The sequence below is a fragment of the Oncorhynchus mykiss genome, chromosome 13 (genome assembly GCF_013265735.2).
Source record: "Oncorhynchus mykiss isolate Arlee chromosome 13, USDA_OmykA_1.1, whole genome shotgun sequence".
Lineage (NCBI taxonomy): Eukaryota > Metazoa > Chordata > Actinopteri > Salmoniformes > Salmonidae > Oncorhynchus > Oncorhynchus mykiss.
Window position 1 is genome coordinate 39,287,359 of NC_048577.1, and position 24,106 is coordinate 39,311,464.

Here is a 24,106-nt window from a genome sequence, read left to right on the forward strand (position 1 = left end):
TGTCCCCCCCTCACAACAACGACATGAAGCTTGGTCGTATTGTATGCGATCACGAGAAACTTCGCTAGCTAGCTATTAGATACATAGCCTACTAACTACAACAACCTACCAAATGTGCTAATGGTAGGGTTATGCTGAATTGGCTCGTGCTGATAACTTATTGACAGAGAGAGCGTGCGGAAGAAAAGTTACCGTATGGACTTTTGAAGAAGAGTAGCCGAAAAGTGCTTGTCCATCAAAGGCGTGGGGGTCTCTAGCTATATCCTATGCTTTTTGTATTTGCTTAGCTATCTTAGAAATGTCTGGTCGACGCAAGAAGTGTAACTGTTGGAATAATCTTATCTCATTGCACTGAGTGCTGTGTAGCGACCTGGGACATCTACCAAGAGGTGGTGCAAGAATAATATAATCATGGCAGACCTCAGGATTTACAACGTTGTCATTCTGGGACTAGGATTTCTGTTAATTTTCACTGCTTTCACCACCTGTGGAAACATTGAAGTAAGTCAAAGAACACACTTTCACTTGTGTGACCTTAGCTGAAGTCGTTACCCAGGCAAACTATTTTGACTGGTAATTTGTTTTGTTTGCTAGAGTCAATATAACTGGAGAAAATTCACGCCTACTCAATAATATTTCAGATACTAGCAACTTCCGAGCTAGCTAATTTATCTGAAATTGACAGCTCTCCCCTTCAAATTACATGTCATGTGGGCCACATACTTTTAATTTATCAGAAATATAATATCTGTTGTCATTTGACATGTTTGTAATATATTGACTGATCAGTTGTTTTGTTTGCTAAATAGTCCATTTAACGTGAGACAATGTATTAAGATATATAATTGATATAATTGATAACTGCTATCTAAAGTTGGTAGCTGTTTGATATCTTAAAACGGGTTACATTAGACATGTCATAATTGTTTATCATTCATGGTACATCAATATTGATATATTTCTTAATTCCATTATTTTACTTTTAGATCTGTGTGCATTGTTGTGAATTGTTAGATATTACTGCACTGCTGGAGCTAGGAACGCAAGCATTTCGCTACACCCGCAATAACATCTGCTAAATATGGGAATGCGGCCAATCAAATTTAATTTGAATTGTTGTCATTTTGCAGTTATGCTTTGCTTTTTTCAAGTCCATTGCCTTTGACTCTCAAGTTTAAGGACTTTTACCCCATGATAAATTGCATCAGTTTATTTTCCTGTGCATCTTCCAGCTCACATGATGTCCTTAGCAGCCTTGTCAGTGGTGCATTGTTGGAGGAGTCCTGGGTCAGGAGCATCTTGTGTTTCCAATTTCTTTATCAGTCAATAGATTGTCATGCCAAAGGAATTACTCAAATGAATACATGTAAAGGTCAATGTCCACACGGCACATTGGTAGTAGTGGCAGCAATATTTGAGAACATATTTTCTATGTTCATATGCTCACATTAATATTTATCTTTTATAGCAAACCATAGTTAAAAGCCTGGACAATGATACCTTCACTGGAAGTGGTTATCACAGGTGAGTTGGATGGTGTTACCATAGGCTAAATATTTGAAAACCACATTATCCCAGCGAAAAGAGTGGGGGAGATAAGGTGCGTCTTTCAGAATCATTGACCCTTATACCAGACACTAAACTTTTTCCTACTGTACTGTTTTCTTTCTGTCCTTGTACAACAGCCTTGGAATCATCTATGGAATTTTTTCGTTTTCAAATTTGTTAGCTCCAACTGTTGTTGCAATAATTGGACCACAGTTTACAATGTTTTTCAGTGGAATTCTTTACAGGTGAGTATCAAGAATTCTAAAGGAATTCCCCCCCCATTCATTTTCTATTTGCAGATGAGTAGTTGATTGATATTTCTGTCTGAAGTAGTTATAACAAGGTCATGTGCTGTTGTTTGTTATGGTTCCATTCTTTTCCATAGTGGTTACGTAGCTGTATTCATCACCCCATCAACATGGTCCTTTTACTTCACCTCAGTACTAATCGGCATAGGAGCAGCCAGTAAGTCCGGTTTCATGGGATCTCTCCTTTGTTCCCTCTGGTATCTGGTTAACATTCCCCGACTCCAGAATCATTCACATTATTACATATTGGTACAAATATGTTTTTACATTGAACTCTCCTGATTTACATGACAGTTTGGTATACAGTCATAGACACTATATATACAAAGTACTTGTATGTGGAAACCCCTTCAAATGAGTAGATCTGGGGCTGTCTATTTCAGCCACAACCGTTGCTGAAAAGTGTATAAAATCGAGCACACAGCCATGCAGTCTCCATAGACAAACATTGTCAATAGAATCACATTACTAAAGAGCTCAGTGACTTTCAACGTGGCACCGTCAAAGGATGCCACCTTTCCAACAAGTTAGTTCTTCAAATTTCTGCCCTGTATTTGCTGTTATTGTGAAGTGAAAACGTCTAGGAGAAACAATGGCTCAGGCGCGAAGTGGGAGGGCACACAAGTTCACAGAATGGGACTGCCGAGTGCTGAAGCATGTAGTGCGTAAAAATCATCCTTGCTTGCAACACTCACTACAGAGTTCCAAACTCTGGTAGCAACATCAGCAAAATAACTGTTCTTTCAGGAGCTTCATGAAATGGGTTTCCATGGCCAAGCAGCTGCACACAAGCCTAAGATCACCATGTGCAATGCCAAGTGTCGACTGGAGTGTTGTAAAGCTCGCTGCCATTGGATTCTGGAGCAGTGGAAAATAGTTCTCTGGAGTGATTAATCACGCATCACCATATAACAGTCTTTCGGACGAATCTGGGTTTGGCGGATGCCGGGAGAACTACCTGCCCGAATGCATAGTGCAAAGTTTGGTGGAGGAGTAATAATGGTCTGGGGCTGTTTTTCATGGTTCTGGCTAGACCATTTACTTGAAGAGAAATTGTAACGCTACATCATACAATGGCATTCTAGACAATTTTGTGCTTCCAACTTTGTGGCAACAGTTTGGGGAAGGTACTTTCCTAATTCAGCATGACAATGCCCCTGTGCACAAAGCGAGGTCCATACAGAAATGGTTTGTTGAGATCGGTGTGGAAGAACTTGACTGGCCTGCACAGAGCCCTGACCTCAACCGCAACAAACACCTTTGGAAGGAATTGGAATGCTGACTGTTAGCCAGGCCTAATCGTGCCCAACCTCACTAATGCTCTTGTGGCTGAATGGAAGTAAGTCCCCGCAGCAATGTCTCAACATCTAGTGGAAAGCCTTCCCAGATGAGTGGAGGCTGTTATACTAGCAAAGGAAGGACCAACTTTGTATTAATGCCCATGATTTTGTAATGAAATGTTCAACGAGAAGGTGTCCACATACTTTTGGTCACGTAGTGTATGTTTCACCTCTGTGCATATGCCTAATCCAATCCAAAATTCTCTACATGCCTCTGGAGTCTGCTATTCTCTTACGCATGCTATTCATTCCTAACAAATTTGTAAACTGAGTTAACCCATTTTTTGCTGTTGGAATAATGATTTGTAAGTAGATCAAATGCCATAGTAATTACACAGTATTATAAACAGTTATCAATATGGGTACGGAAGATCAAATCAAGAAGGAGCATATGTCCTGTATGCATGGTAAAGAGTATCGAGTCTGTCTTGTCAGTTGTTGAGCATTGGACAAAGGTTACCATGGTTATAAAGTCTGAAATGGAGCTTGTTAATGATTTACATAAAAGGGAAATGCTTGGGTTATGTTCATTATCTCTGATTGCAAGCAAAGCAAATATTTTACAAATGGGAGAGCTAAATGAGAATTCTTAGGGCAGATGAAACAAATTGTTTGATAATGTTAGTTTGTTCTAAATAAAATGGAGACATTTTCCCTGAATTGTTCCCCGATAATGCATTTTGATCTATTCAAATGTCATCAAATAGCAACCATCTCTATTCATTACATCTGCAGTTCCTAATCAGCCTCTCTCACTCACTCTTTGTATCCCATTCATCAGTGCTTTGGACAGCCCAAGGACACTTCCTTGTGGAGAACTCTGATGCTTCCACCATTAATAGGAACACAGGGATGTTTTGGGCCCTTTTACAGTGCAGGTATATTAATGGCATATATTAATGGTAGGCTATATACTAATGGCAGTTATTTCCATTATTTGGTGGCCAGAATGTGTAATTGTAACACATTGTTTTATTTTTCAGCATGTTATTTGGCAATCTTTACATTTATTTTGATTGGAATGGAAGGATAGAAATATCAGGTATGTGCATGTGAAGCTCATCCAATGGGTAAATATAGAGAAAATAGAGCTAACATTAAAGAAAACTTGCAATTGCATTTTTGTTTTCATTTAGGATATGACTCATATGTCCTTCCAATATTGTTGCCCTACTTAGTAATGGTGTGTGTTCTCTGTTTGACACTGTTTCCTTTGTTCTTGATGTCCCTCTCAGATAGGAGCAGAAAGACTATCTTTATAGGTCTTCTGGTTACCTCAGTGCTGGGAACACTCAGCTTCCTGGCTCTGAGAAAGACTTTTCCAACTGAGGAGGAGATGCTCAATGAGGAGGAAGGCCAGCCTTTGCTCTCATCTCGCACGATGTTAGTTTCCTAATTAATTGACAGTACTCTCTCACTGTACCCTTATTCAAATGGGAATCCGTGGCACTGCGTTGGTGTCTCTGTTTTAAATGGTGGTTATTCATTCTGCTATGAATTTGAATATCACAGTATTGAAAATAAATAGTGTATTTGTCTTGCTAATTTGATCATTTTCCATCTTAATGTTTGGCAGGTATAAGCAAAGAGCTAACTCTGCAGTACAAGATGCAAAGTCAGAATTCAGTAAGTTAATGTAGCTTCACAGGCACATTTGTTATTATACAATCAATCACTAAACAATTTCTTTGGGTTAAAGGACACCTCTGTTACCTCGTTTATGTTGTTTCACCGTTTACTATCCTGTTAGTCATCCAACGTAATTCCTTGTGTGTCTCCTTCTCTTCAGAGACAATCCTGCAACTGCTCAAAACCAAAACCATATTGCTCCTGAGCTGTTGCATGGCATACAGTGGTAAGTAGATTGTACTGCACAACCAAAAGTCCAGACATTTCCCTCAGAGGAATAGTGTTTTTACCAGTATGGTGTCATCGTAGGTCTGGAGCTATCTTTCTACAGTGGTGTGTATGGGACATGTATCGGGGCAACAACAGAGTTTGGAGTGGCAGCTAAAGGCTTGATTGGGATCTCCGGAATCGTGGTGGGGATTGGAGAGATAGTTGGTAGGTTTGTGTTGCCCAGTGTAACGTTTACCCATCACTCTTATGTTGGTGTTACAATCTAACAAGGAACTAGTTTGACAGTAATCTGATGTGATTTGTCAGGTGGAGGCGTCTTTGGACTAGTATGTAAGAATAACAGCTTCAGACGGACATCTGTGGTCTTCCTGGGGATGGTTGTCCATTTTGTCGCTTTCTACTTGATCTACCTCAACATCCCAGATGATGCCCCTGTGGTTTTAAAAACTAGCACACTGAACAAGCCATATCTGACACCAAGGTATTGTTTTAATATTTAAAAAAAATAAAAAAATAAAAGCAGGGCTGTATATTGTTTTAATATTAATCAGAAATCATGTCAGTTGAAAACGACTTGTTGTCCCCCCCTCACAGTTGAGTGTCTCCTATCTGTTTCCTAGTATCTCCATCGCATTGCTGTGTAGTTTCCTGCTTGGACTCGGTGACAGCTGTTTCAATACTCAACTGTACAGCATCTTGGGGCGTGTTTATGCTGAGCAAAGCGCGCCTGCTTTTGCCATCTTCAAATTCATCCAGGTAACCCCCGAGAGAGTTTGATACAGCTGATCGTTTACTAAAACATATGTACCAGCAACTGATTCTGTGGTGAGCTGGGTGTAGTTCGTTGCAATATAGTTAATTAATAACTTATGGATGTTTAGGTATACGTAGGCTGATGTACACTACCGGTCAAAAGTTTTAGAACAACTACTCATTCAAGGGTTTTTCTTTATTTTTACTATTTTCCACATTGTAGAATAATAGTGAAGACATCAAAACTATGAAATAACACAAATGGAATCATGTAGTAACCAAAAAAGTGTGAAACAAATCAAAATATATATTTCATATTTGAGATTCTTCAAATAGCCACCCTTTGCAATGACAGTTTTGCACACACTTGGCATTCTCTCAACCAGCTTCATGAGGTAGTCACCTGGAATGCATTTCAATTAACAGGTTTGCCTTCTTAAAAGTTATTTGTGGAATTTCTTTCCTTAATGTGTTTGAGCCAATCAATTGTGTTGTGACAAGGTAAGGGGGTATACAGAAGATAGCCCTATTTGGTAAAGGAGAACTTGTTCTGAGAACTTGTTCTCAACCTGGTGAAATAAAGGTGAAATAAAAATTAAAGAAATAAAATATAAAAAAGACCAAGTCCATATTATGGCAAGAACAGCTCAAAATAGAAATGACTGTCCATCATTATTTTAAGACATGAAGTTCAGTCAATATGGAACATTTCAAGTACTTTGAAAGTTGCTTAAACTGCAGTTGCAAAAACCATCAAGTGCTATGATGAAACTGGCTCTCATGAGGACCGCCACAGGAACGGAAGACCCAGAGTTACCTCTTTTGCAGAGGATCATTTCATTAGAGTTACCAGCCTCAGAAATGGCAGCCCAAATCAATTCTTCACAGAGTTCAAGTAACAGACACCTCAACATCAACAGTTCAGAGGAGACTGTGTGAATCAGGCCTTCATGGTCGAATTGCTGCAAAGAAACCACTACTAATGGACACCAATAAGAAGAAGATACTTGATTGGGCCAAGAAACATTAGCAATGGACATTAGACCAGTGGGAATGTGTCCTTTGGTCTGGAGTCCAAATTGGAGATTTTTGGTTCCAACAGGCGTGTTTTTGTGAGACGCGGAGTGGGTGAACGGATGATCTCCGCATGTGTATTTCCCATCGTAAAGTATGGATGAGGAAGTGTTATAGTGTGGGCGCTGCTTTGCTGGTGACACTGTCTGTGATTTATTTAGAGTTCAAGGTACACTTAACCAGCATGTCTACCACAGCATTCTGCAGCGGTACGCCATCCCATCTGGTTTGGGCTTAGTGGGACTGTCATTGGTTTTTCAACAGGACAATGACCCAACACATCTCCAGGCTGTGTAAGTGCTAGTCTACCAAAAAGGACAGTGATGGAGTGCTACATCAGATGACCTGACCTCCACAGTCCCCTGACCTCAATCCAATTGAGATGGTTTGGGATGAGTCAACCCGCAGAGTGAAGGAAAAGCAGCCAACAAGCTCTCAGCATATGTGGGAACTCCTTCAAGACTGTTGGAAAACTATTCCATGTGAGCTGGTTGAGAGAATGCCAAGAATGTGCAAAGCTGTCATCAAGGAAAAGGGTGGCTATTTGAACAATCTCATATATAAAATATATTTAGATTTGTTTAACATTTTTTTGGTAACTACAATATTCCATATGTGTTCTTTCATAGTTTTGATGTCTTCACTATTATTCTACAATATATAAAACAGTAAAAATAAAGATAAACCCTTGAATGAGTAGGGTTTCTAAAACTTTTGACCCGTAGTGTATCCCTTGTGTGGTTATACTGTAAGAATAACTAGAGGGAAGGACGATTGAAGGCCTTCTTGTGTCGGTCTATTTAGCCACACAAACATGCATTAGTTTATTACATTAGAATTCTGTAAGAACTCACAATCTAAGATACAATTCATACATTACTGTGACAGAGTAGTAACACAAAGTCAACTCTTTGTATTACTTTCAACAAGTTTTTGTTTTCTTCTTTCCTTTGCCAGTCCATTTTTGCAGCAGTTGCCTTCTTCTACAGTGGCTACTTGCTGTTGACATGGCAACTGCTCATTATGGTCACCCTGGGCTTCACTGGAACACTCTGCTTCTTCATGGTGGAAAGAATACAGAACTTCTCTGTAGACCTACAACAAGAGTATTAGGATCTGTCATTTCAATACTGACACAGTCATGTATGTCAGACTTACATTTCTAGGTTTTTTAACAGGAAAGATACTTTACACCTTCAATGTCTTAGCTATAACTTATCTTGCACAACACACTAATTATATCATGATTAAATGTCATTTTTTTACTTTTCCAATCGGATTGTGTGTGTGTAATATAAGACGTAACCACTCACCTGATGTATTGGCTGTCTTTATGCATTGCTCTCAGGGTTGTTATTTAAGATAGTGTCATTGTTTAAAATTCAATTCTGTGGTAGTGTTATAATACGTCATACATTTTGTAACTTGATGGAATTGTTTTTAGATGTTTGTTAGAATTTAAGGGGCATACGAAACAGAAGAAATGTTCATATTGAGGCTTATTAAATGATCTTACAGTTTGAGAAAATATGTTATTAGTGACAATGCTAGCTATGTATGGGGAAAAGATATTGATGTATACCTGCAAATGTAATGCTGTGTGGAAATGTGTCTAGACAGACACAATTGTTCAAACCTAATCTATGACAATTCTCCACATCCACCATGCCAAAGCTTACAGGAGCTATCCAGTGATTTAAAAAAACCCAATATTTCCTTATAATAATACAATTACTGTACAACTTATTTTCAGTGCCCATAGCATGTAGCAGAGTAGTTAAAAAATACATCCATATACATTAACATTTATGGTATCCTTTTACTTCCATTTTTTATATTTTACATATCAATATGTTGTCAGTCATGCATACTAAGTGCCTGTTCATGTTTTGGTGATTTGTATTTGTTATAAATAAAGCAAATGTCTATTGTAAACCCAGGGACTCTGATGGCACAGCTGGCGCTGCAGTACAGCGCCCTTAACCACTGCGCCACCCGGGAGGCAATGCCTTCCTCTTGCAGGAACTGCTGACACACTCCAGCCACATGAGGTCTAGCATTGTCTTGCATTAGGAGGAACCCAGGGCCAACTGCACCAGCATATGGTCTCACAAAGGGTCTGAGGATCTCATCTCGGTACCTAATGGCAGTCAGGCTACCTCTGGCGAGCACATGGAGGGCTGTACGGCCCCCCAAAGAAATGCCACCCCACACCATGACTGACCCACCGCCAAACCGGTCATGCTGGAGGATGTTGCAGGCAGCAGAACGTTCTCCACGGCGTCTCCAGACTGTCACGTCTGTCACATGTGCTCAGTGTGAACCTGCTTTCATCTGTGAAGAGCACAGGGCGCCAGTGGCGAATTTGCCAATCTTGGTGTTCTCTGGCAAATGCCAAACGTCCTGCACGGTGTTGGGCTGTAAGCACAACCCCCACCTGTGGACGTCGGGCCCTCATACCACCCTCATGGAGTCTGTTTCTGACCGTTTGAGCAGACACATGCACATTTGTGGCCTGCTAGAGGTCATTTTGCTAGAGGCCTCCTGCTCCTCCTTGCACAAAGGCGGAGGTAGCGGTCCTGCTGCTGGGTTGTTGCCCTCCTACGGCCTCCTCCACGTCTCCTGATGTACTGGCCTGTCTCCTGGTAGCGCCTCCATGCTCTGGACACTACGCTGACAGACACAGCAAACCTTCTTGCCACAGCTCGTATTGATGTGCCATCCTGGATGAGCTGCACTACCTGAGCCACTTGTGTGGGTGGTTAGACTCCGTCTCATGCTACCACTAGAGTGAAAGCACCACCAGCATTCAAAAGTGACCAAAACATCTGCCAGGAAGCGTAGGAACTGAGAAGTGGTCTGTGGTCCCCACCTGCAGAACCACTCCTTTATTGGGGGTGTCTTGCTAATTGCCTATAATTTCCACCTGTTGTCTATTCCATTTGCACAACAGCATGTGAAATTTATTGTCAATCAGTGTTGCTTCCTAAGTGGACAGTTTGATTTCACAGAAGTGTGATTGACTTGGAGTTACATTGTGTTGTTTAAGTGTTCCCTTTATTTTTTTGAGCAGTGTATATTAGGTATAAGTAACCTATTTGCAATGAGTTCCTGTCCTCTGTGGTAACGAGAAGGGACAAACACAATTCGATTTTTTCAATTTAAGCCAACTAGTGCGCTTACTTGTACCTCTTCTTCAGTTTGTGTCTTCCAAAGTGTTGGTAGACGTCACTGGGCAAGTGCAACACTAGATGTTTTACTGGGAATTGAAGTTCTAGATTGCACATTCAATATCAGAGGTTATTGTGTGAGACAACGACATGCAATACACATTATGCTCAGGAGATGGTGCTAAAATACCACTGTAGGCCCCTATTTAGATTAGAATGAAGGAAACCGTAATGTTGATCATACAATAAAAAGTACTCTAATTCAACTCCTATTTCAACTATTCCTTTCTAAAGACTGTCAGGTAGCACCTATACTGTTGCGGTTCTCCTTTTCTTAGATGCAGGAAACGGATATGGTAACTCAGTCCAAGCAGAGACATTTGCATCCTCATGATAATGCACTTCTCGTTTTTTTCCTACCATGGCAATAGGTTGCGTGTGCTGTTTTCTATTGCAAGTCCTTTCTGGTCCTGTACGTCATAGTAAAGGTGTGGTACATACAGTGGTGGAAAAAGTACCTAATTGTTATACTTGAGTAAAAGTAAAGATTCCTTCATATAAAAAAACTCAAGTGAAAGTCACCAGAAGTAAATGTATCAAAGTAAATGTAATTGCTAAAATATATTTAGGTATCAAAAGTAAAAGTATAAACCATTTCAAATTCCTTATATGAAGCAAACCAGACGGCACAATTTTCTTGCTTTTTAAATTTACAGTTAACCAGGGGCACACTCCAACACTCAGACATAATTTACAAACAAAGCATTTGTGTTTAGTGAGTCCACCAGGTCAGATGCAGTAGAGATGACCAGGGATTTTCTCTTTATGTGTGTGAATTAGACCATTTTCCTGTCCTGCTAAGCATTCAAAATGTATTGAGTACTTTTGGGTGTCAGGGAAAATGTATGGAGTAGAAAGTACGTGATTTTCTTTAGGATTGTAGTGGAGTAAAAGTAAAAGACAAAAATATAAATAGTAAATTAATCTACAGATACCTCAAAAAACTACTTAAGTAGTACTTTAAAGTATTTTTACTTAAGTACTTTACTGTACATATTGCTAAAGGTGATGCAGACTTTCAGCCTAAAATATTTTCATTACAAATGCTCACCTTAAAATGCTTCTTTGTCAAACTTTTTATTACACTTGCAACAATTTAGCTAGAAAGCTAAAAAGAACCAGATAAAATAGATTTAATTGTTAGTACTCCATAAAAGTGATGTATATTTTCTCCCTCTAAAAAGGACATTTTAATGTTGATCACTGGCAGGAAGATGTGACATCACTACAGTTCATTTGTTTTCCAAGCAAGGTTCAAGAGCAGGGCCCATAAATCAAAGAGGTGGATGAGGAGCCTTAGAGAAGCGCGGGACCAGTGAGGGCACCAGAGGTCCCACAGTACTTCACAGGTAATTGAGTATTGATTGCATTATAATCAGAATCCTAAAGTGTTCTTCCTTTGTGCTATTTTCTAGTCAATTGTGCAACTTGATACTTTGCATACAAACATAAAGAAGAATGTGTGGTATAAGTCCTGAAATGTACATTATCTATTGGAATCTACAAGTGTTCACCTGGTATTTCTAAAACTAACTGGACCGAAGCTTAACGTACCTGCAACACAGAGAAGTACATAGGTATTTGAGCTATTGACAGAAAGTGGTGCACATGACACATTTTCAAGAAAACCTTTGAGCTGCCTTTTTATCCTCAACAAAATTCAATTTTGCAATGAAGCCTGTGAAAAGTAATTTCCATCACTTGCATTGCCTGTCCAAAGCATTTGAAGTATGACATAGCTGTGAATGCCACCATGCATTCCTGTATGCTTGCTCAATATATGACAAGTTGGCATAGCAGCCCTGTGGCTCTGTGAAAATGGCCTTACACAATCCTCTCCGATGTCTCCACACTTCTATCTTGGCCTTTGTTCAAAAACATCCTGTCACAAAACCGCCACAATACTGTGAAATAAATTATGCTGAATGCCTCAGTCATTCCAACCGTATAATATTATTGATGGTTAAACTGGCAAACGCCTCACAATTTTCTGCATGATAAACCATCGCTATGTGTGTCACTAGTCAGGTAGTTTTTATTCAAGCTTCGCCAGTTAAGCAAAGAGCTTTGAAGGGAAAAAAGTGTTTATGTTTCCTACAATAAACACTACAAAACATGAACTTCATCCTCAGAATTTTTTTGTTTTGTTTAACCTGATTCGCAACACATCTATGACATCAGAGGCTGGCTCTACTTTGTGGGTGTGTATTTCCATGGAAGCTGCAATGTACTTGTTTCAAGAAACAACGCAATAAGGAACTAGGCCTACCACTTTTTTCTTCAGAAATTCAACCTCATGCTTGAGGGTTGTACTGTTAACACTATTTTGTCTATCAAGCATCAGATGCAATGAAACTGTCTGACTATTTGACTATTTTTGGAAGCCATTAGAAGAGAAGTAACTTTTAGAGGCTGGAGACTAGTTTGACAACCTTGATGTGTAATCTAGATGTTATTGCTCAGTATTTCAACTGAAGTACACATCCTTATTTTTTTCCATCCCAGATGATGAACAACATGTTTCAGACAGATGAGGCAAAGACAAGACATGTTGTATCGCTTCAACAATTAACTGTTGCAGTTTCCCACACACAAATGTTTATTTACAGAAGCAGTACATCCAAAATGTGGAACATTTCTGGACTTGAGACTACAGAATTTTCATGGCAGAATGGTATTCAAACTGTTTGTATAATATAGAAAAAACATATATATATATGAGCTCAAGTCCCCAAAATAAAATAAATTGTGAAGTGCAAAAGTGTCTACCGTCTACACACCATGATAAGAGCTGTCATTGTCTATTTGCATTGCTTGGTCTGAACAGAAACAGTAAGAAAGGGACTTCCAGGTATCCGACATTGTCCTCCCTGTGAGTTGGGTATGACATTTAGAGGCATGTTCCCCATGGAGCTTTGAGGGATCTCAGTCTCCAGACACTTGTTCAGCAGTTTGTCTGAAACCCACTGATCTGGGCAATTTTGTCCCAGGCTCTGTAAAGCCTGATAATTGCCATCACTCGGGGGGAGGCTGCATCCAGCGTCAGGCAGGCTGTGGTAACATGGATCCACATCGTAAATCAGAGGCTCTCTGTCCACATCCTGGAAACCCTTAAGTGGCAGTGTCACATCTATGAAGGCATCAGTTCCTCTCTCACTGTCCTTACCAACCGCCTCACTGAAGCTCTGATATCCAGCAACGACACTGATAACATCGGACACGTTAGAACCGTAGATCAGACTGGTGTCCTCTGATGACGTGGTAGTCTCTGAATCATCACTGGCGCCATCACACGGGTGAAATGAATTGTCGGTTTGCAAGAGGGGTTCACAGTTAGTGGACAAATTAAGGTCTTGTTGACCAGTACCAAGAAACAGCTGTGGATGGCCATTTCTCAACCCTTCAGCCTCACCAGAATAGTAGGAGGAGTTACAAAAGAGCAGAGGCCGCGTAGGAAATGAGGACGTCTTGCTTGGTGTTAACTCTTGAAGGGAGTTGATGGGCACTGAGGGGGAGTAGGTATTATTGTTGTAACAAGAGCCTCCAGACTCACTCATGAAATGAAGAGGATTGTAGTCAGATGAACACACACCAATGTCTCGATTTGACTCAGGGCAGTTCATTTCTGTACCATCATCTATCATAGGAGGGGCTAAGAGCAATGACTGAGGATTCCCATCCAAAGGAACAAGGCTGGGAAAGACTTTGCTCAGGGCCTCTTGAAGATGGCTAATGATCTGCACATTACTAGGCTCTGGGCTCATGGAACATGTGTGGGCATGACCCAGGGAAGACGATGAGTCAAGCTCTGAGCCACGGCCTCTTCCACTGCTCCCATCTACTGTCGCGGGGTTTGTCCTGTAGGGAAAAGACCAGCGGGAAAGTTACAGTGAATTAAAGAGTATTTTCATTGCAAGGACTTGACTGTCCATGCGAATAAGACTGAAACCGAAGACACCTTTTAATTTTTCTATGTTTATATTGCATCAATTTGCTCACCATGTTTTTTCTTCGGTGTCCATTTTTGAAGAATCAACATAGATGGAGGATAAAAGTATTTTGGGAGGAGACAATACCTGTGGTGGAGAACAAAGATCACTCAATGCAAATACACAAATGGAAGCAATTACAGTAGGAAAGTAATGAAGGTTTACAGTTTATTTAAACATGGAATATTGCAGCAATAAGGCCTGAGGATGTGTGGTAAATGGCCAATATACCATGGCAAAGGGCTGTTCTTATGCACGACGCAATGCGGAGCTCAAACCACCCAGTTTATAATTAGAGATAGAGCCTCACCTTAGGTACTGCTGGAACCATATACAAAAGGTCTGGGTTTGAACATTGAGGAATATTATCCCACAACTTGGTTTTGAGTCTGCAGAGGGGGAAAATAGGAGGATTTGAAAGCCTATAGGGCCAATATGAAGCTGTATGATAACATATCATAATAATAATGGGTCAGCGGTCAAACGACCTCCACGCATCACTGTCAAACGCTCCCTGAAACACTTCAGTGAGCAGGCCTTTCTAATCGACCTGGCCCGGGTATCCTGGAAGGATATTGACCTCATCCCGTCAGTAGAGGATGCCTGGTTATTTTTTTTAAATGCCTTCCCACCATCTTAAATAAGCATGCCCCATTCAAGAAATTTAGAACCAGGAACAGATAGCGCCCTTGGTTCTCTCCAGACCTGACTGCCCTTAACCAACACAAAAACATCCTATGGCGTTCTGCATTTGCATCGAAAAGCCCCAGTGATATGTTAGAAACCAATATACACAGGCAGTTAGAAAAGCCAAGGCTAGCTTTTTCAAGCAGAAATTTGCTTCCTGCAACACAAACTCAAAAAAGTTCTGGGACACTGTAAAGTCCATGGAGAATAAGAACACCTCCTCCCAGCTGCCCACTGCACTGAGGATAGGAAACTCTGTCACCACTGATAAATCCACTATAATTGAGAATTTCAATAAGCATTTTTCTACGGCTGGCCATGCTTTCCACCTGGCTACCCCTACCCCGGTCAACAGCACTGCACCCCCCACAGCAACTCGCCCAAGCCTTCCCCATTTCTCCTTCTCCCAAATCCAGTCAGCTGTTGTTCTGAAAGAGCTGCAAAATCTGGACCCCTACAAATTAGCCGGGCTAGACAATCTGGACCCTTTCTTACTAAAACTATCTGCCGAAATTGTTGCAACCCCTATTACTAGCCTGTTCAACCTCTCTTTCGTGTCGTCTGAGATTCCCAAAGATTGGAAAGCAGCTGCGATCATCCCCTTCTTCAAAGGGGGGGGGGGACACTCTTGACCCAAACTGCTACAGACCTATATTTATCCTACCCTGCCTTTCTAAGGTCTTCGAAAGCCACGCCAACAAACAGATTACCGACCATTTCGAATCCCACCGCACCTTCTCCGCTATGCAATCTGGTTTCAGAGCTGGTCATGGGTGCACCTCAGCCACGCTAAAGGTCCTAAACAATATCTTAACCACCAATACTGTGCAGCCGTATTCATTGACCTGGCCAAGGCTTTCGACTCTGTCAATCACCACATCCTCATCGGCAGACTCGATAGCCTTGGTTTCTCAAATGATTGCCTCGCCTGGTTCACCAACTACTTCTCTGATAGAGTTCGGTGTGTCAAATCGGAGGGCCTGTTGTCCGGGCCTCTGGTAGTCTCTATGGGGGTGCCACAGGGTTCAATTCTTGGGCCGACTCTCTTCTCTGTATACATCAATGATGTCGCTCTTGCTGCTGGTGAGTCTCTGATCCACCTCTACGCAGACGACACCATTCTGTATACTTCTGGCCCTTCTTTGGACACTGTGTTAACAACCCTCCAGACGAGCTTCAATGCCATACAACTCTCCTTCCGTGGCTTCCAACTGCTCTTAAATACAAGTAAAACTAAATGCATGCTTTTCAACCGATCCCTGCCTGCACCTGCCCGCCAGTCCAGCATCACTACTCTGGACGGTTCTGACTTAGAATATGTGGACAACTACAAATACCTAGGTGTCTGGTTAGACTGTAAACTCTCCTTCCAGACTCACATCAAACATCTCCAATCCAAAGTTAAATCTAGAATTGGCTTCCTATTTCGCAACAAAGCATCCTTCACTCATGCTGCCAAACATACCCTCGTAAATCTGACCATCCTACCGATCCTCGACTTTAGGCAATGTCATTTACAAAATAGCCTCCAATACCCTACTCAATAAGTTGGATGCAGTCTATCACAGTGCCATCCATTTTGTCACCAAAGCCCCATATACTACCCACCACTGCGACCTGTACGCTCTCGTTGGCTGGCCCTTGCTTCATACTCGTCGCCAAACCCACTGGCTCCAGGTCATCTACAAGACCCTGCTAGGTAAAGTCCCCCTTATCTCAGCTCGCTGGTCACCATAGCAGCACCCACCTGTAGCACACGCTCCAGGAGGTATATCTCTCTGGTCACCCCCAAAACCAATTCCTCCTTTGGCCGCCTCTCCTTCCAGTTCTCTGCTGCCAATGACTGGAACGAACTACAGAAATCTCTGAAACTGGAAACACTTATCTCCCTCACTAGCTTTAAGCACCAGCTGTCAGAGCAGCTCACAGATTTCTGCACCTGTACATAGCCCATCTATAATTTAGCCCAAACAACTACCTCTTCCCCTACTGTATTTATTTATTTTGCTCCTTTGCACCCCATTATTTATATTTCTACTTTGTACATTCTTCCACCGCAAATCTAACATTCCAGTGTTTTACTTGCTATATTGTATTTACTTTGCCACCATGGCCTTTTTTTTTGTCTTTACCTCCCTTATCTCACCTCATTTGCTCACATTGTATATAGACTTATTTTTCTACTGTATTATTGACTGTATGTTTGTTTTACTTAATGTGTAACTCTGTGTTGTTGTATGTGTCGAACTGCTTTGCTTTATCTTGGCCAGGTCGCAATTGTAAATGAGAACTTGTTCTCAACTTTCCTACCTGGTTAAATAAAGGTGAGATAAAAATAAATAAATAAAATATGTTTGTGGAAACAGACATACTGTCACCTACAGACATGTCAGGACAACTTGCCTAACACTGCACCAAAACAAAGCACTTGTGATGATGATAACAGCAATGCAGCTGAAAACAATGACAATCTGGAGCACTTTCCGAGATGATGCAGCTGTGGAGCAGAGAAGAATATACAATGAGCTACAAGGTGAAAGTGGAATTAAGGTTTGAAAACCCATGGATGATAAATCTAATTTAATCACTTACGGTTAGTGAATTCCAACTCTTCACTCCAGTCACTGAAACGGCCGCTCCAGTCAGTATAGGTTCTGACCTTCAGAGCATAAATGGTGTTTGGCTCCAAGTCTCTGCCAAGTAATTCATAGGAAGTTGTTGATTCATTTTTGGACACCTGTAGGAACAAAGGAAAGGGCCAGAGGGAAAGTTGTCTTGGTGATGTGATAGCAAACAGGGGAATGAAGTAATATGAGGGATTTATTATATCCCCCTCCTTTACCTCATCTGTTTCTCCTTTCTTTCTGTAGCTCAATTCGGCAATCAAGTTCTTAGAAAACTCTTCCTTATCAGTGTAGTTTGTCTTCCATTTGACCAGGAAATTCCCATTTTCTGTTGGTTTCACATCTTGGATGGTGGGGGTTTTGGGTTTTACTGTACAGGGCAACGATAGGGATGGTTTGACATATCAATCAATTAAAGCATGGTTTAGTTTCATGCAATATTCATTATAACAGTAATTAATTTTCAAATAGCAATCTGCATATGTAGATGCAACTCACTGGTGTAATTGATACTGAAGACTTCGGAATTTAGGCGCTTCCCAGAATTCCAAAGTGTTGCATTAAACTCCTCCCCAGAAATAAGGGGCATTGGATCAATAGAGCATCCACATTTGGAAACATCATTGGACCTCTCCTTTTCCTTGAAAGTACAATCATTTTTGCCTCTGGGAAATAAGTTGAATAATTATGCAGTTTTGAAATGAAATATGACTTCTTGGTGAGATTAACATCGACAATAGAAAAACTTAAACAATAATAAACTTACCTATTTTGTGCGTTCAATTGTTTCAACGTCATGCTGTATTCAGCACACTTAGACTTGTCAGTTATAAAATGACAAACCATAGTTTCGTCATAGTCGTTGAAGCATTGAATATTTCCGTCACTCATTGCTACAAGTAATTAACAAACAAAAAGCTTGTCAAATATTAATCATGATCAGGCAAAAATACCGTGGTTAAATCTACTTACATGTTTATAGGCTATGTTAAAAAGACTGCTTACCATCATCAGCTATCAAAGTCCCAAGCGTTGTGACTATAATAAGCAATATAAACATTGTTGCTGAATACTTGAGAGTAAACCACACAGTATAATTCAATCTGAAATCAGAAAGAATTGTTTTTTCCTGTTAGTGTTTAAATTCCTGCACATTAAAATAGCTACATGTTAGCCTAAATGTGAAGAAGTGATTATTAATACAGTAATACGTTGTTTAAAAAAAAATCGTTATACGTTATTTTTTATAATAATACGGTTTTTGTGGGTCAAAAGTTGCTTTTGTTAATAGACCTACCTTTCCCACTGGATTCCCTTGATTACACAGAGATATAGCAAATAGAAAGTCACTCACCCACACAATGATCATATATTATAGTTTTGAGGACGTACTCATTCCTTAAAAGAACAAACAAAAAACAATGAATCTATAAATCAGTATATAGTCTTCATACGATATATAGTGATAACAATCATTTGTCACTTTACACAAATAGAAATAGCTGCGGTTGCGAATTGCTTACTGGAAATTACAGTTCCAACAGGACACACCTTTCATGGGAAGATCTTTTGGTCGTCCCCCCTCCTCCTATGACCATAACGCACGCACGCAAGCTTTGTTTTTGTTTTATGGTTGATTACAACTTTCGAATTCCAACAATGACATCTTAATAATATTGCAATATTTTTGCAACTTGATCTATTGCCGGGAAGTTCGGTTGCAGATAAAGACATGGAACACTGAGCCATTGAGTTTCCAATCTAAACCAGCGCTAATGTACTAAGTTTGGTCTACCAGTCCGCTTGGGGGCGGTAGCACCTTGGCTTCAAGGTGGTTTTCCAGAAACACCGTTAACGTAACTGCAAGGGAAGAGGTAGGCCCTTTCAAGTCTCACGTTCAACCCGCGTAAACAAAGCTAGCTAGCTAACTTTTGACAGAAGGAGAAGGAACCAGTATGAACAAAACATAGCAACGAATGATTTGCCAGGTGAGTGAGGTTGCTGTTGTTTGAAGTTTAAAAATATATCTATATTTGTTTTTGCTATACGCTGGTCTATTTTGTCCGGAACATTTGCTGTTGCCACTGCTGGTTAGCTTTCGTTGGCTAAGGTTAGTTTAATGGTTTAAATTGTTTATTGGTCGCGTTGCCTTACACAGAAGCATATTTTATATATTTTTTCTGTTTGCAAACATTTTTTATTTTATTTTTTAACAACAAATCAATATAGGAAGTACATGTGGGAACACAAGTATATATAACTAATATACAAAGTACAATATCACACTACACAAGGACCATAATACCCTGACTACACTGCTCGCGTCATAAAATACAATTAGGAATCTATGTTATTCAATTATTGCACCCACACTGCTCGTGTAGGTCTGCAATGCTAAAAATAGAACTCCTTTCTATTTCAGAGGCAGATCAAAGCTGCAAGTCCTGCCTCTCCCATCTCCTGTTTATAGAAGCAGATACCCACGTGCCATCTCTGCATTGGTTATACCCACGTGGGTGATTGAAAGACGAACTGTGTTGCAGGTTGTCGTGGTAATACTGTGGAAGTTTAAATGCCCTTCACCATATAAGTTCAAAGATGAAAATGCCTGGAAGGAGGAGAGATGACTAGAAATGATTCGGTTGACCATTTTATGTGTGTATTAATTGTCGGAGTAGAGGACTTTGTGCATTTCAGGTAAAATAACAACCTAATGTTTATGTCCCAGGACAAATTAGCTAGCAACAGCAAGCTAGCTAAATAGGACAAATTAACTAGCAAGCTAACTAGCTAAATTGCTATAAATGCTTTTTGACCTGTCCTCAAATTAATGTCATTGGTTCAGAGCTTGTTTTGATATTTTAACCTGCGTGTCGTGATCGCATTTTGTGTAGGGGGACAAAATAAATGTATGCACAATGTCGACGCGCGCAGCGGGTTTGGGTTCTGTGTAAGGGACATGCATACACTTATTATTCTAGCAGATTTTTTTTAGTGGAGTATTTAATTGTCTTAAAATACTCCACTAAAATACAATTTATTTTGTAAGGTAAGACAATGTGGTGTTTCGTTTGTAAATGTACATTTGTGAAAATGAAATTTGGCCAAAATAATAATGAAATTAATTATATAAAATTGTTACGCTTATTTCTATCGTAGGTTAAGAATCCAAGCAGTACATCTCTCCACAATAGTGTAAGATCTTCATAAACGTGTTCAATTATAAATCTACTGATGTCTTGCCACAGTTTTCTTACATGAATACAATGCCAAAAAAGATGCAACACTGTTTCTGGGTGGTCATTACAAAAGGAACAATTTGAGTTGATGTTTTCTTTAAACTTCTTCATATAGTGGTTGGCAGGATAATATTCATAAATATTATAAAGGCAACGTCCTTAATTTTTTTGAACAAGTTTTCATAACAATCGGAATCAGTATTTTTGGGCGCCGATTTGCCAATTCTTTATATTTATTATTATATATATATATATTTTTTTTTATACCTTTTATTTAACCAGGTAAGTCAGTTAAGAACACATTCTTATTTTCAATGACGGCCTAGGAACGGTGGGTTAACTGCATGTTCAGGAGCAGAACGGCAGATTTTCATCTTGTCAGCTCGGGGGATCCAATCTTGCAACCATACAGTTAACTAGTCCAACGCAATAACCACCTGCCTCTCTCTTGTTGCACTCCACAAGGAGACTGCCTGTTACCCGAATGCAGTAAGCCAAGGTAAGTTGCTAGCTAGCATTAAACTTATCTTATAAAAAACAATCAATCATAATCACTAGTTAACTACATATGGTTGATGATATTACTAGATACTAGATATTATCTAGCGTGTCCTGCGTTGCATATAATCTGACTGAGCATACAAGTATCTGACTGAGCGGTGGTAGGCAGAAGCGGGCGCGTAAACATTCATTCAAACAGCACTTTCGTGTGTTTTGCCAGCAGCTCTTCGTTGTGCGTCAAGCACTGCGCTGTTTATGACTTCAAGTCTATCAACTCCCGAGATGAGGCTGGTGTTTTTGCACAGCTTTGACAGTGCTACTGTGCCTTTTTTGACACGCAAAGACCCAAAGGGCGTTCCATAGTATGTATGTTGTGAAGCTAATAGCAGTGACGCCATTACTGTGTAACTCCGTTAGGGCAAAATCTGCAAAATTAGTGCACTTGGTAGTGTGTACTGGTGCTCGACCAGTTGGCGAAAGCCAACATCACCCACGTCAGATAATGGATTTCGCCTTTGAGTTGTCTTGCGGAAATGTTCTTACTCTTTCAAATGACTGCTCGACTTGTTGACTGCTCGATCCACACAGGAGGCATTGTGGGCTAGGTTAGGAATGCTTTGTTGCACGTGTAGCGCAAAATTTTACATGGCGTCATTACGTCATGTACCTACATTTATATAGGTATGCACGTCAGCTTTGACATCGTTTTTTTTACATCAGCGTTGAGCTAGACATCGGGCCGATACCGAAGTTGCCATTTTTAGCTAATATCGTCCGATTCCTATATGTTCACTGATATATCATGCATGCCTACTAACAACCCCTATATAACCACGTTTATCAGTATTCCGGATAGTAGCTCATATCCCAGTATTATTCTGGATAAGCTCTTTACATGCACCTTTGATATCCTGCTTAAGAGTATCCATGTAACCATGAATATTCCTACTTTAAATTCTTAAGGATTAAATGGAATAGTAACTGATATGGACACTGATTGTAGGCCTTTAACCTCTAACATCTACTATAGCTTAATATAATATAACTCGGGCAGAATTATGCATTTCTTAATGGTACAACAAATGTTCATTTTGTCTCGGGAACAGGAGTGGACAAATTATTTCTTTCTTGAAGCATCTCTTGAGAAAATAGCAATGCATTTGTAATGGGATATCTCTGACACTGTTATGCAAGCAGACAGTATTTCAATGTGTCAGCTAAATGAATTATTATGGAATTATGGTGGATCGAACTGTGCGGGTAGTGTACTTTTTGAAGTGATTTGTTTGACAATCAGATGAAAACATCACACAACTATAGGGTCAATTTTACGCCATATGTATTGAATTCAAAAGGAAATAAATAATGAACATGAAAAATAAAGTAGAGAATGCTTTAAAGCGAGAGCACAACTCTATGACAAATTATTAAAAAACATATTTGAATACGAATGCAAAAATAGTTTCCGGTTAAACTTTCCCAGAAACCAATCCTATTGAATACATTTTTCCTACGCTCTTGCCTGCATTTACTACCTTGTGGTTACGTTACTCGTATCTTTGCTTTCGATGTCTGTTTCTTTGCTTTCACTGCCAGTCTTTTCAATTCGAGTTTTGGCATATTTTTTCTGTGAAGGGCGGGGTTTAGAGGGGGGCGTAGACAATGAGTCCGCTAGCTTTGGAGTGACGGTTAATCTTAACCCAATCAATGATTTGATGTGTCACTGGCTCTACAATTCCATATGTTGTCTGTCATGCATACTTAAGTTCCTGTTAATGATTTGGTGGTTTGTATCTGTTATAAATAAAGCGAATGTCTATTGTAAATTTAAAATAATCTGATTGTGTTTGTACCTTCTCGTTGCCACAGAGGACAGGAACTCATATTGCAAATAGGTTACTTATACCTAATATTTATTTATTTTAATTTAAGCCAACTAGTGCGCTGACAATGTACCTCTTCTTCAGTTTGTGTCTTCCAAAGTGTTGGTAGACGTCACTGGGCAAGTGCAACACTAGATGTTTTACTGGGAATTGAAGTTCTAGATTGCACATTCAATATCAGAGGTTATTGTGTGAGACAACGACATGCAATACACATTATGCTCAGGTGGTGCTAAAATACCACTGTAGGCCCCTATTTAGATTAGAATGAAGGAAACCGTAATGTTGATCATACAATAAAAAGTACTCTAATTCAACTCCTATTTCAACTATTCCTTTCTAAAGACTGTCAGGTAGCACCTATACTGTTGCGGTTCTACTTTTCTTAGATGCAGGAAACGGATATGGTAACTCAGTCCAAGCAGAGACATTTGCATCCTCATGATAATGCACTTCTCGTTTTTTTCCTACCATGGCAATAGGTTGCGTGTGCTGTTTTCTATTGCAAGTCCTTTCTGGTCCTGTACGTCATAGCAAAGGTGTGGTACATACAGTGGTGGAAAAAGTACCTAATTGTCATACTTGAGTCATTTTATATGAAGGAATCTTTACTTTTACTCAAGTGAAAGTAAAATCCTACTCGAGTAAAAGTAAAAAAGCTTTTTGGTTTTAAATATACTTAAGTATCAAAAGTAAATGTCATTTCTAAAATATATTTAGGTATCAAACATAAAAGTAAAAGTATAAACCATTTCAAATTCCTTATATTAAGCAAATCAGACGGCACAATTTTCTTGCTTTTTAAATTTACGGATAGCCAGGGGCACACTCCAACACTCAGACATAATTTACAAACAAAGCATTTGTGTTTATTGAGTCCGCCAGATCAGATGACCAGGGATGACCAGGGGGGATGACCAGGGATTTTCTCTAAGTGAGTGAATTAGACCACGTCAGGGAAAATGTATGGAGTATATATTGTACATTATTTTCTTTAAGAATGTAGTGGAGTAAAAGTTGACAAAAATATAAATAGTAAAGTAAACTACAAATACCTCAAACTACTTAAG

The 24,106-nt window shown here is 39.8% G+C and overlaps 2 protein-coding genes across 3 annotated transcripts; one reads left to right on the forward strand and one right to left on the reverse strand.

Annotated features, from left to right (window-relative positions):
- The first annotated feature begins 75 nt into the window (after positions 1-75).
- Positions 76-8,831, forward strand: LOC110486316 (UNC93-like protein MFSD11). Its single transcript, XM_021557821.2, has 13 exons — positions 76-501; positions 1,469-1,524; positions 1,686-1,793; positions 1,934-2,013; positions 3,978-4,074; positions 4,180-4,238; positions 4,432-4,579; positions 4,773-4,822; positions 4,986-5,051; positions 5,135-5,260; positions 5,363-5,537; positions 5,677-5,812; positions 7,841-8,831. Exons 1-13 carry the CDS (start codon positions 412-414, stop codon positions 7,994-7,996), a joined length of 1,347 nt encoding a protein of 448 aa, XP_021413496.2. The 5' UTR covers positions 76-411; the 3' UTR covers positions 7,997-8,831.
- Positions 8,832-12,664: 3,833 nt separating this feature from the next.
- Positions 12,665-19,040, reverse strand: il21r (interleukin 21 receptor). 2 transcript variants are annotated; one of them, NM_001124623.1, is given in 12 exon segments: positions 12,665-12,887; positions 12,890-12,943; positions 12,946-13,971; positions 14,113-14,189; positions 14,413-14,491; positions 17,193-17,286; positions 17,382-17,526; positions 17,632-17,783; positions 17,912-18,078; positions 18,180-18,306; positions 18,419-18,516; positions 18,768-18,909. In NM_001124623.1, coding segments are annotated over 10 exon segments (1,976 nt in total). In that variant the 5' UTR covers positions 18,474-18,516; positions 18,768-18,909; the 3' UTR covers positions 12,665-12,887.
- Positions 19,041-24,106: the final 5,066 nt, after the last annotated feature.

What these genes read in the sequence shown, in the direction of transcription:
- LOC110486316 (XM_021557821.2), top strand. Translation starts at nt 412, where the DNA reads ATGGCAGACCTCAGGATTTACAACGTTGTCATTCTGGGACTAGGATTT. An exon ending in TTGCTCTCATCTCGCACGAT is followed by an intron (nt 4,580 to 4,772) that starts GTTAGTTTCCTA and finishes AATGTTTGGCAG; the next exon opens with GTATAAGCAAAGAGCTAACT. An exon ending in AAGCCATATCTGACACCAAG is followed by an intron (nt 5,538 to 5,676) that starts GTATTGTTTTAA and finishes TCTGTTTCCTAG; the next exon opens with TATCTCCATCGCATTGCTGT.
- il21r (XM_036939699.1), bottom strand. Translation starts at nt 18,473, where the DNA reads ATGTTTATATTGCTTATTATAGTCACAACGCTTGGGACTTTGATAGCT. An exon ending in CAATTGAACGCACAAAATAG is followed by an intron (nt 18,079 to 18,179) that starts GTAAGTTTATTA and finishes CTTATTTCCCAG; the next exon opens with AGGCAAAAATGATTGTACTT. An exon ending in GACACCGAAGAAAAAACATG is followed by an intron (nt 13,972 to 14,112) that starts GTGAGCAAATTG and finishes TTTTCCCTACAG; the next exon opens with GACAAACCCCGCGACAGTAG.